The 20761-nt window shown below is 43.3% G+C and overlaps 1 protein-coding gene across 1 annotated transcript in view; it reads left to right on the forward strand.

Moving 5' to 3' along the window:
* Positions 1–20761, forward strand: part of CDHR2 (cadherin related family member 2) — a 284644-nt gene that overhangs the window by 171859 nt on the left and 92024 nt on the right. The window contains exons 14-17 of the mRNA XM_085618291.1: positions 3858–4022; positions 5619–5680; positions 10283–10526; positions 11851–12090. Coding sequence (XP_085474417.1) covers positions 3858–4022; positions 5619–5680; positions 10283–10526; positions 11851–12090 — 711 coding nt within the window. The remainder of the gene's footprint in view (positions 1–3857; positions 4023–5618; positions 5681–10282; positions 10527–11850; positions 12091–20761) is intronic.

The raw sequence follows: 20761 nt of genomic DNA on the forward strand, positions 1-20761 counted from the left end.
CGATTTGCCCTTACTAGTAAAAAGGGACTTATCAGAGTTAACACAAATGGGGCACAGTTTTATAAAAATCTGTGAATCCATGCAAAATAACCAAAATAACTCTTTTCTTGGTAAGAGTTTCACCCAAATTTCCTGAATAGTGTGGCCCATACTCATGGGAGAAATAATGCACTTATCCTTCAAGACATCCCCATCACTGACTGAGATGACATCCTTAACTTTCCGATGCACTATCATTATAGGAGAAAGAACTTTCCACTGAGGCCAACCCTTACTAGTGAATTCTATAACTTTGTGTAACTCCTCATCTTTTTTGAGACTATCAATCCAGCGTTCTTTGGTAAAATTGTCTTCACAAACTTAACACATCATCCACAGATGCCGCCACACACTCCTCAATATTATCATATTTGACCCTTTGAGCAAAATATGGTACTCTTACCAGTCAGCTACAGCGTTGCAAGAGCCTGGAATATATTTAGCAAAAAACTTTTATTCATACATTTTAGATAAGATTCTCACAAGATGAGCAAATCATTTACTGTCCCATTACTGTTAAGAAGAGACAACAAAGGCTTGTGATCAGTTTTCATAGTAAACATTTTACCACATAAATAAGTTTTAAGGGCCTCACAAAGGGCTGCTGTGCGCCAATGCAGGTCCCTTTGCACCATGGTGCGTTGCGGGGATGATTATTTTTGTGCAGGAAGGGAAACCTGTCCACACAACAATCAAGAGAGGCTTTTTCCTCTTTCTATGTGTGCTGAAAAATGCAACACACATAGAAAAATGAAAAACTGGGAGAAATAAGGATATTTCTCATTGAGGTGCCTTCTTCTGTCTCTCACATGGAGAGGCATAAGTTTTTGGCGCTGCCTCCAGTTACGATTTCTCGTAAATCGGGGGAAATGTCAAAAATCCATGGATGTTACTGAGATTGCCTCCAACAACACTCCTTCCTTGCCCCTTTAACACAGAAAACTGCGTTAAAGGGAAAGATATTTACAAGGCAGCATTAGGCAAACAAAAGTGGCTTAGTGCTGCCTGGTAATTATGGAGCAGGCTTCAGCGCCACCGGAGCGTCACAAAAAGTGGTGCACCGGCGGCACAGGAGCTTATAAATAAGCCCCTAAATGTTCAACAACCCACCTCACAAGCTGACGCTTCTCTTTCAATGGTAGATTATCTACCCCTGGAACTAGAAAGCGGTCTAGAAGCAAAAGGTATGGTTTTCTCACACCCTTGGCTTTTCTGATTTAGAATTGTGTCCAAGCCTTCTGAAATGGCATCAACGTATAAAAGGCAATGATATTTGTGTTTGAAGGGAGACAGTGGTGAAGCATTCGCAACAGAAGCTTTAAGTTTCTAAAAAGGTGATTGAGGTTCTCTTAACCAATTAAAATGTACTTCCTTCTCGAATAACATTCTAAGTGATGGGGCAATTTGGGCAAATTTGTCAACAAATCTGGATTTAAATTCACATAACCCAAGGTAGAATCTTAATTGATCTTTATCGGTGGGTGCTGGCATGGTCTCAATAGCATGATGCAAACTCTTTACTGAAATCACATGCTTCAAATACTCAACCTCTTGAGGAAAGAACTTGCATTTCTCCATTTGTAATGTTATCTCTTTGTCATGTAAAATCTTTAAAACTTTGGATAGTCTGAGGTTGTGCAATTCAAATGTGCCTGCAAATACTAAAATCTCATCTTGAGAAGCGATACTGCCTTCAAGAACCTTAAACAGCATAAACATGAGTTTCTGAAATACAGACACGGCTGAAGTTCAATCCAAAGCGCATTGTAATGTATCTAAAATCCCCATCAGGAGTAATACATGTAGTTAAGGGTCTGTAGCCTTCTTCTAATTCCATTTGACGACATGAATATTTAAGGTCAAGTGAAGTAAAAGATTTTACTCCTTCAAGCCGCACCAGTAATTCCTGAATTGTAGGAAGCGGATAACAATATAGAAAAGGCTCTATTGTAGTAAAGGTCCCCAGTGATGGAGAAAGAGATTAAAAGGCTGAGGAGCAGTATCCAACAGACTAAGGTAAGTAAAAAAAAAACTATTCCAGACCATACATTCATGAAATACAGTCTTTTGCTACCCGCAAGGTAAACTAGTACGGAAAAATTAAAAGAACTACAAGTGTAATACACAAACTATCGATACTATATAATGCTCTTTTTTTAGATAGTCAGAGTAACTTTTCATCATCAGATTTTGATTCAAAACAAGCGAGAAGAGAAAGAAGAAGGAAGAGAAAAACAGTGACAAGGGGAGAAAGCATGTATGCAGAGCCTGCAAGAGGGAGACAAGGAGGCTGAAAATGTAGGCTGGTAGAGGAAAGAGTCATGTTGTGGAATCAAGGTCACTCATGCTTGGTGTTCGGCAACCATGAATTCTGCAGTGCTGGCACTGGTCTCCTTAACAAAACTTGGTCCTGTTAGCTTCTTTTTTGTTTTTGTCTTTGTGCAAATTATGAACTAGTGATAGAATGTTGGATTAGAATACATCAGCAGAGCATTGAGATTTCTTCAGTGTTGAAGTGAAATACAATATCATCCCTTCCAAAACCCACTGTTGAGGAGTGAAAGGAATTACTAGCAAAGAGAGTGGACTTGGTCTCTTCTGACACAGTCTGGTACCTCTCCATTTTCTGACTTCACGTATGAGTTGTAAGTCTTTTATATGCCACTGGATGGCCGTTGAGTGCATATCACAAGTCATGTCAGTACATCATGATAACCAGTAGTTGGCAGTCTGACTGGCCATCAGATTTCTCATTAACCGTAGGACTTTGGAATCATAATCGAAATCTGAAGGCTTGCTTTGGGTTTGTAAACTGAGAAGATTCTGCTGCGAGAGTGACACACTTTCATTTATTGGCCACTTGAAATCTATGGTGACCAGGGACAGACTCAGATCTTCTGCCAATGCCTTAACTAGCAGAGTCAATTCCTTGACTCAGTAGAAGGTCTCCTTGGAACATCTTGGATAGTGGAGGTGCATTGCACCTCCACTCCCATTGTTGGGCTAGAGGATGTGAATCCTCTCTGTTGTCTTCGGACTCTTGTTGGCATGCCTTTAGGTGCAGTAGGACCTTACTCTTGATCTTGAAGAACTGGCTTTTTGAGTAGTCCCACTAGGCTCTAGGTGCAGCTAGACTCACACCTGCTCAGCGCCAGGATACTCTCCCGGCTGATAATTCAGCAATCAAATCAATGCCTATTCTCTCTTCATGGCGTGACACACTGGACAAGTTCTGGGCACCCCTAACATAGGGGTGCACAAATTTGTTTGATCAAAATTATGTATAGCATGAAAAATACTTTTCACTGGTATGCAAAGTAAGCTTTTTTTGCAAAGGTACACCAGAAACAAAAGAATACGACCAAGACACTTTTAGGGGAGAAAATGTCTTGTTTGAAAAAAATAAATGTCCTTCATAGTCAAACCAGTATCTCGCGTGCAAAAATCACACAAAATGTTGCATTGGGCAAAATGACAAATATTTCATACAGTTCAATTACATGAGATTACAACGGTGTAATGGTGTAATAACATTTGCGTGCAGGACAGTTAGATTCTTGTCTGTGCAGAACTTTTAAGGCTAGTAATCACAATGGAGCAGTTTAGGAGGACTACTCCAAATATTTCAGAACCCCCTGTATGGAGGGTTAGTAAATGTTGTGGAGAATGTTCCGGTAATACTGGCCTTAATCATTGAGGATGTAGGTTGACCAAAAAGGGTGGTGAATTGATGCTGGTCGATCTATGTACAAGATAGAGGTCCAACATATATCACCATGGCTTGTGCAGGCATTCCTTCTCTTTTCCCTGTTTTGCAGATTGTGGCCACAGATTCCGGAAGGGGAGGCGACTGCTGCTCTTATGCCAACGTGACCATTCATATCCGTGACATCAATGATCATAGTCCTGTTTTTGCAGACACAGTCTACAAGCTCAGCGTAAAGGAAAACAGCCCAAACGGAACCCACGTGGGCACAGTCACGGTACGTCCTACCTCAGTGTGAGTGCAAAACAAACACCAGACCATGCATACTTGAAAATGGCAGGCCCTCGTATCGATACAGGGGTCAGTCCATAAAGGGAAAGATTGCCTGAGGTGGTTGATGTGTGTACACGGGTGGTGTAACCATGGTGAGGGAAGAACTAGGATGACAGATCTGTGTAGGTAGAATTTACGCCACAATATCAAGATTTAAATATAGTGCTGTCAGAATACTGTGACCAAAATATTGACTAGCTTATTATAGTGAAGGGAAGTATAGATTTACTATATTTAACTTCACATATAAATATCATGAAGATACATGCATCTATAGTGACAAATATATCAAGTACCATAATATTGTGAATGCAAGGAAAAATTTACTTTTCACCGCATATATTTACCCATGTGACCTATACATTTTGAAGGTACATAGATTTAGAGTTAAGGATAATAAAACTATACTTACCTTTACAATATTTTAATAGTTGATATTTTGGTGATGATATGCTGGCAGCCCCATGTTATCATTTCATGTTGTGACAAATATCTACATCCATGTAGGTGGACTGTGGCATGGTTGGACCTGGAGAACCATAGGCAGTGGAAATATGGGCCTAGTTGCAGTATGCCATGGGTGGAATGCTACCGTAGGTAGAATCTGAGATTCAGCGTAGTGTGAGGAAGTACCCTGTGAAGCAGATTAGTGTTGGTGCAGTGTGGGCATGGATGATGTAGAGCCTTAGGATGCAGGATGTGGATACAACTTCAATTCAGCTGTAGTGGTGTTTGAGAAGTGAGACAATGTGCATGTACTCTGGGGACAGGGGCATTGTGGCACTGCATGGAAGAAGGGCACAAGCAGACACATCTCCTTACACAGGCAATGTGCTCCTGTGTGGGAGATGATCGTGAGTGGTGATCTGTGTATAGGAGTGAGCATGATGCGAGTAGAGGTGCGGTGTGACAACAGGTGGCAGTGATGCCTGGCAAGTTGGATTCCAGTGCAGATGCAGTGTAGCCATATGTGGGGAGGAAGACCTTTACTTGTCAGATCCGAACATTTTGAGTAGCTAGGTAATTATTTCTTTCTTATGTTACCTGATGTTCATTGGGCTACCCATACCCTCATGTATATGGGACACACTACCTTCTACCCAGCTGTACATGAGACAAGCTGTTTCATGGGCTGTAGTGCACCAGGCGAGTTAAATCGTGGACGGGTATGGATGTGTTGTCTTTTCCTTGTGGCAATGGACTGTCCTTGGGATGGCTCTAATGAAGCTACGCACAGAGCTCGCAAATGCCCCCGATTCATGTGTGAGTAGCTCATCCAGACCAGGTACTTGCTTTGTATTTTGGGTCTCATAGTCCTGCTTTTATAATGAGTCAAATAGGACCAGAGGTCTCAGAATGAAAAGCAAAAACCTGGCCTGGCTGAGCTTCTCACACATGGACCTAGAAAACATGAGAGCACGCAGCATACTCTCTTCGCTTGGAAGAATGCGCTTTGTGATACTATGATCCAACATAAGAGTTCTGGTACACGTGAAAATGATTTTACCCTTTAAATAACCATGTTTTAATTTCATTGTAGGCAACAGATCCGGACACTGGCCTATTCGGACAAATCACCTACTGGCTTTTGCCGGAATCCATGTATGTACTACTAGTGGCGAAACAGGATCCATTTTGATGTCAAGTTCATAAATATGATTCCAAAATGACAACTCTTGAGATCCCTACTTGAAGATTGTATGAAATGTGCAGTTCAGTTTGCATAGCATGCTGTTTAATTCATTCACTGAGTGCACCTATAGATTTTAGAGGCACATTCCTCATCAAGTGTAGCCAAATGCTGTCCCCAATTCACGGACGCATTCAGTAATTTACAGATCAAAATCAAAAGACAGTTTTAAAAAATGATACATAGGTACAAAAATCATGAAAGAGGTTGATTAATAATAAAGCCATCTCCTATTGGCAAAACCAGCTGTTTATATTCTAGGAGGAACGTTTTAAGTTGAAGGATATATGGAATTTGCGAAAAGAAATGAACTGAAAATTCCAAAATCTTTGTAACGCAGTATATGAGTGTTGTACTGCTTTGAGGATATGAATGCCGAGTGTATAAGGAGGCAGACTGTGGTTATTCTGCCCCTGGTGCAATACACTCCACTGGAGAGATTAATTGTTTCAGAGATTTGATTGTATGTCAAAATATCTAGGTCAAAATTATTGACACCCACATATATTAACTCCATATCATCAAGGTGAGTTCGCGTAGGGAATCAAAGATTTACATTTCTTGACTCCAGAACTACTTACCTTGACAATATGTTGTTTGATGATATTGTGTAGACATTCTAAGTGCAGGTCAATGTAAAAAACACTATATTTTAGTAGAATACCTCAGATTTCTGAAGATGAAAATATTTGTAGGGGATGAAGTCTACTCTTCTAAAGATAGCTTGCGTAGTACTGAATTGAACAGTGGTCACACTTCCTCTTACATGTCCAGTGGAATTACATGTCAGATGTGAGGGTTAGATTTGGAGATTTACGCGACACAACTGGCGGTGCATTGATCGATACGTGTGAGATGGGATCCATTGACTCCATAATTGTGTGAGATGTTTCTAAAGGAAGAAGGGTTGCATTTTGGCACTTGGAAGTAGGAAGACTCAATCCACTTGGAGGTATGGACATACATGGACAATCGAGACCCAGTCATGAAACCTAATGCTTTTACAAAGAGAGCCAATGTGGGAAGAAGGAAGTTGGTAGTTGGGAGATGACAATGATTGTAAGATGAAAATTCTTTGGAAGATGAAAATAGAAATCAAATTCGTTGAAAGAAAGATTCAAGAAATGAGGGTAGATATGTGGGGTCTTGGATGGACAGAGACAGGACGTCCTCCACGAACGACACAGTGAAATGTAGATGGGAGTCACTGGTGTATAAGTAGGAGATCCCTCACCATACCACCCAAATTCATACCAGCTTTATTAAAGAGCATGGGAAGACTGATCGCTGCAGCAAAGTCCAACAGGACATGATCGGCGGGAATGGCCAAGAGGGACCCACATGATACTGTGGCCACAGTCAAGTGGAAAGGAAGAGGAACCTTGTCGAGCCGAGATTTTTACTGGTGTTCAGTACTTTGCAGTCAAAGGTTAAACCATTTTTGATTCATACATGAAAATAGAATCAAAGAAAAAAGTTAAGGAGAAGACAGTGAAAGGAGAAACAGAGAGAAGAATAAGAAATGGCAGGCGGCACAGAGTTCAGGGGGACACATAAATGAAAAGAAAGGTTTAAAAAGTTCTAGTAAAAAAGGACCTTCATCTTGAAGAGCATCTTTTTCAGATCATGCACCGTTCGTTCAGTTGCTGGTCACAATATTGCAATCTAAATATTTACCTGCACATATATCACAATTATAATAGCGACCACCAAAACATTGTCAAGGTAGGTGTAGATTCACTATTATCAACTCGGCTACATATGATATTCTGTATTCAGTATTATTGTCTCAATACATCTGCAGGTCGATATTTCCACTGTGATATTGTAGTAGAGCACAGGTCGCTCACTCTATATAATGTTTCTGGTCCAGCCTATGGTTATTTATTAATGCCTTTCTTTGGGCAATCCTTCTTTACACGTCTTGCCATTAAAATGATGTTTTATGGACAATGGTAGGTTGTTTGGGCTTGCATTAGTTTAAGAAGATGCATGTGGATTCTGTGTGTTATTTCAAAGAGTGGGGTGACTGTCTGAGCTGTATCTGAAAACTGTTCATTAAGCAGCAAGGAGGTCTTGATTTTTTCTTAGCTTGTTATGGCCATTTTCTTTAACAGTGCCATCAGTCTTCTGCTCGAGGTTTCTTTAGATCACTCATAAAGAAGTGACGTTTAGCTCTTTCCACTCAAGTGGGCATATTTATGAGCCCCTTTGCGTCACTCTTGCACCATGCAGTGTGATGCAAGAGCGACACAAATGCAAAATGAGATTTATGAAGCCACGCAAGGTGACCTTGCATCTCCCTGCATGGCTTCATACATCTCAACTAATATAATGCAGCGCAAAACACTGCGTTGCATTACTCTGAGACACGGGGCGTTTCCATGGTTGTAGCGTGGGTGTTCCCATGCAACATCCATGGATATTGACGCATTCCCAGATTTACGAGAACAGGTAAACCTGGGAATGCACCAAAGAGATACATTTCCCCAGGCGTAACGTGGAAAAATATCTTTATTTCTCCTAGTTTTTTTCTCTTTCTATGTGTGCTGCATTATGCTCCTTCTTGCACAAAAACAATCCTGACCACAACACAGGCACCATGGTGCAAGGGTGCCTGTGCTGGCGCTAGGCTGCCAAAACAGCCCCAGTGCAAAGGAAAGGGACAGAAATGCACAGTATTGGATAAATACATAGTTTTCCTGCCCTTTCCCTGGGGCGCAGGGCAGTGCAGCAAGGTGACTTCCTGCGCTGCCCTGCGCCACAAGTCATAAATATGCCCCATGGTGTTTTTACTGCTTCAATGTCCTTGCGACATTTTAGCTTGTTTTGTATGTTACAGGTTTCTATGTTTCTGTGATTTTCAGTACACATTTTCATATCTTGGCTGCATTGAGGAAAAAGTTTGTCCTTCAAAATAAAAATCAGAAATGTGAATTTCTGAAGAATGAAGGGCTCAACTAGATATTAGTGAGGAGCATGTGAGCACACCGGTTGCCAGAGGCCATGACCTTCGCTTCCCCCAGTGAAGGACCACCTGCCATACTTAGAGATCCCTGCTCATGTGACCAGTACATTTATGTCTTTAGTCCATCTGCCATTGTGGCTGTGATGCACTGAAGAGCAGAATGTTGAGTGGGCACCTTGTGTTTTTAGTCCAATTCAGCATTTGTTTTTGGTTCTGTGAAACAAACGTTTCAAGCAGGAGGTTTTGCTTCATAGTGACAAAAACACTATGAGCACGAGCCACAGGAAGCTTCCTCCCTTTGCGTCACGCCTATTGGTTGTTTTTCCTGCCCTGAATAGTCACGCTGCAAATGGCGGACCTGGGCAGAGCAATCTAGTGAGTGACTGTTGCTATAGCCACTGTGACGTGTACAACTTAAGGACTGAGTACATCCCCTCTATGAACAGCCGGCGAATAGGGGCTGTTCTAGTGACCACAGCATCAGGTTTAATCTGTTGGTGGAGAAAAAATCGCCCAACAACAGTTGAGAAAGTTTTGGTCCACTTCCTGATTTTACAAATGTGTAAGTGAAGGGTTGCAAAGTTTTTCTTTGGTTCAGCAGCGGACACTTCTGAATGCTGAGGTTTCTTAATACTAAGACTACCTAATCTTGACCCCACCTCCTGCTACTTTCTTCCACCACCCTGCACTTCCTGTCTCTTTCTCTTATTCTTGGAGGTTCTTTTTCATTCCTGTTTTATCTTCTTGTTACTCTTTTCTATCTTTCTCTTCTTTGTTTTCTTCCTTCTTTCTCCCTTTAATTCCATTCTCTCTCTTGCACTGTATAAAAGTCTAATGAGAAAATATAACTCCCGATTCCCAAAACTGAGTGCCTCTGCCCACCACCTGTTACCACCAGCTCAAATGAAAGACTGGTTTGGTGATCATGTATGTCAACAGCGGGAGCTGTATGCTCGGGAAACATCCGTTACATCGCGGTCTTCATACCGCAATACCTTTACACCGCAAGCATTACAACGCAAGTCATTACAACGACTTGCGCTGGATGGCGCTCTAAGCTAAGGAATAGTATGATTTACTATTCCAACAACATCCCTACTGTAACGTAGGCTGGAGTTGGAATAGTAAATCATACTATTCCTAAGTCCAGCGCCATCCAGCGCACGTCGTTGTAACGACTTGTGTTGTAATGCCTGCGTTGTAAAGGTATTACGGTGTGAAGACCGCGATGTAACATCACATATTCCTCAATCAATGGGTATTAAGAGTCTGGTCAAGAGGAAACAATTAACTTATGTTACTTTTAAGTCGGGGATTCAATTGCATTTGTGATTAAGAAGGTAGACCATGCACTGAGATGAGGGCTCAGTATTCATTGTTTCCAGGCATGAGGACATCATAACTATTTTAATGAAAAAGTAGGTCTATAGGGTCCTGATTGGGGTCTTTTAGGTAGTGCTCTCTGCCTGTGGACATTAAACACCACGATCTGCTCTGCTTAGCTTAGCTACTATCCTGGAACTAACTCTGCTATTTCTGTCCATAGACGCGACACCTTCCAGGTGGATGCCCGCTCTGGTGAGATAACAGTGAGGGATGGAAATCTTCTAAACAGGGAGACCCGTGGAGTATACTACGCCACTCTCCAGGCCCTCGATGGGATGAACCTCACAGGCACCACACTTCTGGAAATCACTGTGGATGATGAGAATGACAACGCCCCGGTTGTGACAGGCTCCTACAACGCTTTCATGAACGAGAACACGGGCAGCGTTAGCCTTCAGATCTTGGTGAGCGGCGTTTGATTGAGGTTACAGCAGTTCCAGGCTTTACCTTTACTGAGTGCATTGTGAATGAGCTCAATGGCAGAACCTGCCTTCAGATTCAGGCGAGCGGGGTGCGAGCGAGATCACTGCAGTGCCAAGCTTCAGATCCAGCCAGCACATTCTGAGTGAGCTCAGTGGCGATGCTAGGCATCAGATCCAGCCAGTACACTGTAAGTGAAATTACTGGCATTGCCAACCTCAACATCTAGGTGAGGAGGGCTCTGCAAGATCACTGGAAGTGCCAAGCTGAAGACCATGCTAGCACATTCTGAGTGAGATCAATGGAAGTGCTAGCCTTCATGCTGAGTGAGCTCAGTGTAAATGAGATTTCTGGTACTGGCAGCCTCCCAATCAATATATGTTGGGAACATAATCACTAACAGTCAATCATGACAAGTGACCGACTTAACCACAGCCCCAGCATTTCAGGGACGCCGACCATTTTGAATTGTGACTGACTCTGCCACAGCTCTAGCATCTGTCTAGAATATATATGGTCCATTCAGACACCACACCATCGCCCTTGGTCTGCTTACTTATGCCCACATCTAGAAATTGTCATTCATCCATCACCTCTTCCATTTATGAAGATGTTAGTGATTGCCAGAAGCATTCACACACGTAGTGATGCTCACAACTGGTACCTGCATTACTGGTTTGAAGCATTGCTTGCTCATTACAAAACCAAAACAGCAGCCCACTGTGTATCAGACATTGTACATCGCTCCTGCAGTTTGGAGATGTTTCAAAGATGCCTAAAGCCTAAAACGACCTGCCCCTGCACATCAGAGCCGCCTCCTTAGTTCTTGAATTCCATAAGAAACTGAAGACCTGACTCTTCACCTAGCCCTGGCTCAGCCCATGCAGCTCCAGCAGCAAGATACCCTCCCGGGTGAGTTGTGCACTATACAAATGCACATAGCATAACAAACATAACACTTGGTCAACAAGCTAGTGAAACCACTTAGAAATCAATAGAAACCTCACTGCTCATATCGCCTCAAGTCCACCTGGATGAATTTCTTGGATTATACATAATTCTGAATCATTCAGCAATTCGTCTTTGCTTTATAACTGCCGATAGATGGGCAGATTAATTAAGAATTATGCCATTATAGATGAGGATTGTGGCCCCAGCTAGCCACCTTCCTGGGCCACATTAGTGCCATTTTACCTCAGAAATCTTTGCTGGATGCTCAGGCACTGACGTTGGGTGTAGTCATGGGAGTCAACGAGCCGCCCAGTATGTCTGGTTGTGATCTGTATGTGGTACTCTTTCTGTCTCCAGGCATTTGATAATGACGAGCCTGGCACCAACAACAGCCGCCTGCAGTACAAGATCCTGGAGAGCCCCTACAGCGAGAACTTCACCATCGGCCTAGATTCTGGCCTGCTGACCAACTCACGCCCTCTGGACCGCGAGGCCATTGACGCTGCTCTCAATGGGAAGATCATCCTGACCGTGCAAGTCTACGACCTGGGGGTGCCCCAGCAGGAAACCCTGGTCAATGTCACCATCACAGTGGAGGTGAGTGCCACAGGCTAGTTACAACCCTTTGTGCACTCTACAAGTGTTAATGCCACATATAAGGAGAGGCCACCGACTTCATTCGAGGGTTTACTTACTTTTCTTTTTTTATATTTATTTTGTGTTTTTCTATAACCAAATGGAAATAATAAATCATCCACAACACAAGCAAGTGAAATCACTGTATGATAATAAAGTATGAAATAATGAGTATTTATCATTGGCAGTCTAGTCAGTGTTCACATATAGTCCATAAATTGCATATGGATTCTTTGACACCCCACCTTCCCAGGCATACATATTTTACAGTGAGACAGTCTATTCACTTCTAATATTGAAGCCATTTCACCGAACAGTACATTACGTATAACATCTCGTCAAGCAGTGTACATTACAGACATATGCAGGACCCATCGTCTCTCAAGAGCTCTCAGATCCCTCATTGCCACTGTTTTCATCTGACTCTATCGCTCTATAAAGAACATTTGTCATTTCTTCCCATTGTGTAATATCCTCAGCTGCTTTTTCATCAAACCTAACCTCTTTCAATCTCCTCTCTTCTGTAAGCGCCCATTCGGTCATGTCCCGCAGCCAAGCAGTGACAGGAGGAACAATGGTAGAGTCCAGCAAATTGCTATATGCCATTATGCAAGGACCAATCCCAGCATTGCCTAGTTATATTGCATTTACTTTACAAGAGTTTTGGCACCAGCCCCAACACACATTGCTTCACCATGGTCTCTTTATTTATCAAAGTCACTTTTTTTCAGGACCTCAGTCCCTTCCTCGAATACTTTTCTATGGGTCTACACTTCCAAATTATGTGAAGGCACTCAGCATGATTATTACCACACTTAGGGTAGCAGGTGGTCTGGATTCTCATTGGGGTGAGGTAGGTGTGGTGTAATATATAAAAATGCAACAACTTTAATCTACCATTGCTAGCTTTCAGTGGAACTAGCTCACAGGTCGTCTCCCACTCCCTATCAACATTAGGCTCCTGTAGATCAGTTCCCCAGCGCTGACACACTTTCAAGGGAAGTTTGACTCTAACTTGCTTAAGGGATTTATATAACTGGGATAGTCCTTTTACCCCAGCACTCTTCTCAAGCACCACCTCAAGTGTCTCAAAAATGGGCGGCATTTGAGGGAAATCTGTCCATATCTCCTTTGCAGTCTTCGTTCATTTAGCAAATTTTAGAAACCGTCCCTATCCCACCCAAAATAGTTCTCTTCCTTCTTCCAATGTTATAAACCTGTCTCCCATATGTACATCTCAAAGCAGGAGACATCCACCCTCTCCACTGAGACACAGACATGTCACGAATTATAGTAGAGGCTGCAGTCACCAGATCTGCAGCGATTTCAAGAACCGGGGTTATTTAAATACTCTCTTTATTGTCATTTCCCAAGCTGCAGAACCAATCCATTGATGGCAGGAAGATTTCTTGGTTCATGCGTCATGCGCAGGAGAGAATGTAGAAGCAAGGCAATTTCTTATAGTACCCATTTGAGAGATCTTTCTCTCAGTTGCAGTCATCGCTGCACCATTGCACCGCATGCTAAAGTGGGAAAGCTACATAATACAACTCTAAGTCAGGGAGCCCCAAGCCTCCTTCAAGTCTATCTTTTTTCAAGTGTGCATTCGACTTCTTTTTCATGCCCATAGGAGGGAGGTTAGTAGCCTGTCGGGTTTCTTAAATGCTGGTCCGGTTATGGGACAGAGTAAGTGCATCACGGGAGGAAGACCAGATTGGCCAATGCAACCTTGCATATCACTGACAATGGGAGTGTGTATCAGAAAAAGATACTGAAGTTTTTTGTCCCTGACACACTCTGCCCATACTGTAAGTGTATTGTCTGTTCTCGGTGTGTGCTATCTGCATTCCCAAATAGCGGAACCTCACCAACTCTCAAGTCACGCCCATGCAGGGTATGTCGTGGTGGGGGGCAATTTCACATATGCCGCCAATGGGAACAACACTGTTTTATGTGTGCTAAGTTGTAAGCCTGATATTCATCTGAATTATTGTAGATCTCGTAACAACACAGGTATAGCCGGATGGGTCATGAAAATCAGTGTGTCGTTGGTGTACAGTGATACGACGTGGGTCATATGCCCTACCGTTATCCCCAGTCCCTCATGAATGCACAAAGATCGATCGCTAGGGGCTCCACCGCTGATGCAAAAATCATTGGTGATAGTGGGCACCCATGCCTCGTGCCCCTTCCCAGAGTCCAGTCCACCAGACTTCACCCTGGCCACTTGGTCAGTGTAGAGCAACCTGATCCAGCAATGGCTTCTTGGACCAAGACCCAACTTCCTCAATACTGTGTACATGAAGTCCCAGTCTATCGTGTTGAAGGCTTTTTCTATCTCTAAAGCCACCAATACAGCCTTCACATCCCTGTCTTCTACACTATTCATTACATGATGGACACGACAGAAATAAACAAGCATTGATCTGTATGTACCAGCTTACCTACCACCGGGGTTATTCTATTCGCTAGTGCTTTCGATAATATTTTTTATATCAGTGTTAATCATGGACAAGGGCCTCTATCAACCTGGAACCCGAGGATCTCTGTCTGGTATAGGCATCATAATAATCATAGAATCTGGGAGTCTCCCATGACTCCTGGCCTCCTCAAACTCTTTTAGAAACCTCTGCCAGTTTCCCGTGAAACAGTCAATAAAACTCTGGTGGGAGTCCGCCCATTCCCAGGGACCTCCCCGCTTGGATTTTATTTACTATTCTGATTCCATGTCTACTTGTATACTGAGGTTCACATCAAAATACTTAAAAACTCATTGGGAACTGGTCCCTATAGTACCAAGAACTTCACGCAGATGGTGGTTAGCTCAGTCCCACTTACCATCGCTTTACTCCTGTAATGTGTGCTAAACACAAAGACACGCACAACCATGCGTGCAGACAAGCACACACACACACACACCTTTCTACAAGAACTGTGACAGTTGTGTTAATTTGTTTTCAGAATAAGAGTTCAGTGTTTCTGTCATGCCTGTCTGAATTGGAATTCTTTCTTCCGCCATTGTTGCAAATTTAAGTGTCAATAGGATACTGATAAGGATTGCAAAATTTGCAAGCCTTATCGCCACTGTTCATTTTTTCCATAGATGTTGTTCTGCTCGTGAGAAGGCGTGGTTTCCGAAGAACGGCTGTTGATATTATCACATTGACTTAATAAATAGACTTAGAGAGAACATTTCCATTGACTTGTTGGTCCAGCAGAAATTAGATTTGGTTGCTGTGATAATAAATGTTATGACTTAGTGACAATAACAAAGAAATACTTCAGATTTAATGAGGACCTTTCTTTAGATAACAATATTTTTTACCTTTGGGCCTCTAAAAGCCCATAGGCATTTGAATGTGTGTAATTAAATGTGTTGGGCAAACAAATAATATCAAATGAGAACAGTAAATGAGAAAATAACACATTGTATGAAATTAATTCAGCTTCATCTCAAAGGGAGTGGTTATAAGGAATGGGGATGGTGGAAGGCATGATTGGAATCTGCTGCACAGAGCCCAAGAACAGGCACAGGAGGTTCTGGGAACACTTGGACTAGACCCAGGAAAAGTGGGCACAGAATTTGCCCGACGGCCATGCCTTGCGACCAGAGCTGGTAGGCTCTGCGAGGGACATGACTGAATTCAGGTCATGACTGAATGCCATGGCCTGCTTCCACAACTGCTGCAAACACACTTTGACCAGACTTTGTAAACCCAGAGTGTACTACACCTTTAGCCTTTCACTGGAAATGCCGGTCGCTTCCAGCCCTCACAAACTCAGAAACTACTGTACACAGTTTTTGCCCATATACAACATATTTTGGATGCGAAGAGTGAGATAAGGGCATGTCCTATGCCTGTACCCAGTCCCCAAGAATCTGCTTTAATGATATCTTGCCCATGAACAATGTGCCTGGGAACAAGGCAAGGATATTTTCACATGCAAATAGGAAATCTACACTCAATTATATACATTTACATCCGAGTAGAGATTTCCTTGTTTTTGGAACTCACAAACTCCTCTAGAAACTCACATAGAGAACCTGGTGCAAGTTTTGATGAAAATTCCTTTGGAAATAGCATATGTTTTTTCTAATCTATTTCCTCTGTATGGAATCCTCCAGTGCTAAGAACTCCTTAATCAGAGACAAGATTCTCCCATACAAATGCACATTGTTCTGTTTCTTTTTTCTCCACAAGGAAATCTTTTCCCACATGAGAACCCTTTTCTGGACACCCTTACCAAATGTGGTAGCAGGTCACTTCTCTTTCCACTCTGGAAAGAGTATTTAAGGAAGAACTAAGCTGAAGTACATATATGAACCTTTAAAGGCTAGAAAAGGGAATGATACTAACGCGTGAATGCTAAACAAGTGTACTTGTTTGTACCATTCACAGGTTTCCAAGGCTTACCATGCTTTAAACACCCAGGTACGCCCTCAATCCCTAGTTTGGGATGTATGGGTGCAGAGACCTCCGCGCTTATGGGGGAAATCTTCACACCCTTATGAGGGTTTACACCTGACAGAAATCTCTTTGTGAATTCCTAGCAGGCGTATATTCAGTGTTAAACATACGTTTATGGCCAGATTTACCTTTGTGAGTAGACTACATGGCCTTCAAACAAGGCCCGACACCTTCCCCAATGGCCCCTCAGGCCACTGCCAAAAACATTGGCCCTGTGTTGCAGACACTTGGTGACTGGTGTGGCTACCAAACACACTCTGCTCCAAGGTTCCAGACCGACAAAAGCATGCTGCGCACAACTCTGAGATAGATTCTCGGAGCTCAGGGCATGTCCTTTGGCCTCCCCTTGCACCAATGCCCCCATACTATCATAATATCCTAAACATGACATTAAGATGGAAGGCAGGAATAGGAAATTTTATGGTCAAGTACTTTTGGTGTAGAATATGTTTCATAAGTCAGAAAATATAGAGAATACAAAAAGGCAAAAGGGTTATTTATTTTTTTTACCATTATTGGTAGTTCTGAAAACAGCTTTTCTTAACAATGTTCTGATGAACTTGGGGAGAAAAATACAACAAAATATTCCAGAGTGAAAAAAATGAATTTAAAGCACACCTGGGGCCATATGTAAACATTTTAGCAACAGGAATTATCTAATTATCTAATTGTGATTTTGTGACCATCACAATTATGAAATTGCTATTCCTAATGTCTGAAACATATTGGTTTAATTTAGCGATGCCAAATGGGGTCGCAAATCGACCTACCTCATGACTATTAATGAGGTAGGTCACAATATGCGACCCATTTGGTATTGCAGTCATCACAGGGATGGTGGCGTGCTGAGGTCAGCTGACCATAATGTCTGTGATTGCTTTTTAATTAATCAATCTTTTTTTTTTAATTGCAGCCCGTTTCTGTAAAGGAAAGCAGGATGCATTTTAAAAACATAATATGAAACGTTTACATTTAATTTTTTTAAGGGTAGGCAGCGTTCCTTAGGAACACTGCCTGCTCTTCAAAAAATATTTGTATCAACATTTACAAAGGGGAAGCGGTCCCATAGGACACCCTAGCTCTCTACTTGAATTTTTTTATGTTAGTGCTGCTCTCAAGGACTTCCTCCTTCATTCTGAACCATGCTAGATATGGAGGGTTAAGGCACATAAGTAACATTTATTGTTAGGCTGCCAAATTGAGCATCCTATTATAAGCAGCACCTTGCAGCATTTTAGGAGCATCATAGAACATAAATGTTAGCAGAACCTGATATTTGAGCAACACCCATGTATATTTTGGGCACCCCCTGGCAAAAGATAGTAGCATCCTGGCATATATTGACACAAAATCTGATGGCGCCTTGATTTTCTGGGACATACATTTTAATGACTGTTAAGTGGTGCAGGAAAGGTGAATAATATGTAGAGCTTTTTATCCTTATAGCTATCTCTTACTCTCTCTCCCTATATATATACATTTTCACTGAAAAACCAAAGGTTAAAGTAACCTTATAGTTAGATTAATATGCCAGTGACAACATTAACATTTTGAACTAAAAAAAACACACAAACATTCCCCAGTTATAGTTAGTCCCTCACCATGCACTGCTTATGACCTTACATATTACCTCACTCATGACATGTTCTATGACATCACTGAGGAAATATCAAATGACATAATTCATGACATTCCTGATTACATCACTGATACGCCATACTGCGGCCAGGCCCTGCAGAAAACCCCCCACAGGCAACCAGCCCCATGCTGCACAAGGATTTCGGCCAAGCATAGCAGGCCCTGTGGGCAACCCACACAGAAGCAGCCACCTGGAGGCAGCCAAGCCCCTGCCGTGCACAGCCATTGGTCATGGGTTGCGTGGGGTTAGATGCAGGGCCTGTCTTGCAGCCAGACCCAACTTCCAACTCCCCGCAGGCAGCCAACCCCATGCTGCGCACAGCCTTTGGATGTGGGCAGCAGGGGGTTGGCCACACGGCTTGGCCTGCCACCAGGCCCTGTGGCCAAACCTCCAGCAGGCTGCCAACCCCATGCTGCGCATAGCCCTCAGCATTCACAGTGTAGGGTTGGACTTCGTGTGCAGACTCATCACCTACGGCCAATAAATATACAATAAAGGGAGAGGGAGTGCAACGCCCCGTTCCCCAGCCATTATTTGACCCCTGGGAACCCCTCCCCCCAGGCCTATTCCAATATGAAGAGGAGGTAGGTCACATGAACCCCCTGCCTTAAAAGGCCCCGTGGACCCCATTCCCTGGGGTAAAATACAATTAAACAGAGAAGGAGGGTGTGCAGCCCTCCTCCCGAGCCCTTATAGGCCCCAGGGATCACACCCCTCAGGGCCAAATACAATAAAAAGGGGAGGGGGCTGTGCGCCTCCCCTTCCCCATGCCTTCTTGGGTTTCAGGGACCCCATCCCTGGTGCCAAAATCTAAGGGCAGGGGGCGTTACCCGAGCTTTATTAGGCACAGAGAACCCCATCTCCCTGGGCCAAATATAATAAAAAAGGAAAACGGGTAACATGCTCCCCTCCCTGATCCATATTTGGCTCTGGGTACCCCAAACCCTGGGTCCAGACCAATAAAAAATGGAAGGGGGCTAAATGCCCAGCTTCCCTCCCAGAGCCTTCATAGGCCCCGGGGACCCCATCCCCGGGGCCAAAACCTATGGGGGAAGAATGGCGTGCAGCCCCCACCCTGAGCCCTATTTGGCCCTGGGGACTCTATCTCCCAGGGCCAGACATAATGAAAAAAGGGGGACCACATGGACCTTCCCTGATTCATTTTAGCCCCCAGGGACCCTGGGGGCCAAACCAATAAAAAAAAGGGGAGAGGGGCATGTGCCCCCCTCCACAAACATGGCCGATGTTGACACAAAAGGAGAGGGTGGCCGCATGGACCACCTTCCCGATACTTAATAGGCCCGGGAGACCCCCACCCCTGGGGCTGTTTATTGTTTATAAGGGGAAGGGACCTGCACAGCTCCCCTCCTCGAGCCTGGGAGGGCATTTGGTTCCTTGTTTTCGATGGGGTCCCCTCATCTCCCAAAGTCATGGCATTGCATGCCTTGCAGAATGCTACAATGGCATGGACTAAGAAATAGGTAAACACTTGAGAAAGTCACTCTGCTTTCCCGAGCAGGCCCCTGCAGCGTAGGGGGGCCCCAACCCTCCATTGGGACCCCATTGAGCCCAAGACCAATACATTTCTGTGTGATCTTGGAGGCGACGAGCCCCTCGTCACATTTTTGCAGGGGGGCCATCATTTTGTGTTACGCTACTGGGCCCAACCTACATCCAGTCCTCAGATAAGTGTAGGCTTTTCCCGGCTGAAGCACCAACAGACTATTGAAGAAAATGTGGTCTCGCTTGAAGTCTGAACATGTCTGTGAGTCACTGAAATGGCAAAGAGCCCCCCTCTGTGCTTAGCATGAATGATAAGGTACACATTTGACCTTCAAAATGATCCAAATATATAGCAACTTTTAGGCACTGAGCAAACTGCTCAAGATTTCCCATTTACTGTTGCCAAGCATGAAAGCGATGCTTCATACGTCAAAAATGGTACAACTTGGTCTTATAAAGGCAAACAAAATGGTGTCTGTGACCCCATTAGCACTAAGGCAAATCTGGAATTTTACACCCTGTTTCTCATTCTCTATTTTTTTCAAACACTCCCCACCTTTCTTTTGGCTTGTATACTTAGGCTTCGAGGCACAGGCATTCCTCCACATGCAGATATGCTCACTATTACACTGGTAGCAATGACAATATTAGTTGCACATCCTTAATGTGTGTGGCATTGTAGAAAACAGTAAATACAATGACAGCATCATAAAGATGTTGGACCACCAATGCAGTGCTCTGTAGAAACCGACACACCCCACTGCCAGAGGTTTTGTGTGTGGGCTCCCCTAAAACTTTGGGGCCCTCTGTAACATGAAAATAAAATGGTTGGAGCAGACTTTAAGACAGTTACAAAGTAATCAAGAGATTTCTCATGGGTTTTAAGTTACGTCCAAAAACCTCTATTTATTGTTCGTCAAATTAGTCATGATTGTGCAGTTGTTAAGGAAGAGCAGCAGAGCGCATAGAGCAATCAGGGCAACACACCATAAGACTCAAGAGGGTGTCTTTCTCAAAATTA

Source organism: Triturus cristatus, chromosome 7 (genome assembly GCF_964204655.1).
Source record: "Triturus cristatus chromosome 7, aTriCri1.1, whole genome shotgun sequence".
Lineage (NCBI taxonomy): Eukaryota > Metazoa > Chordata > Amphibia > Caudata > Salamandridae > Triturus > Triturus cristatus.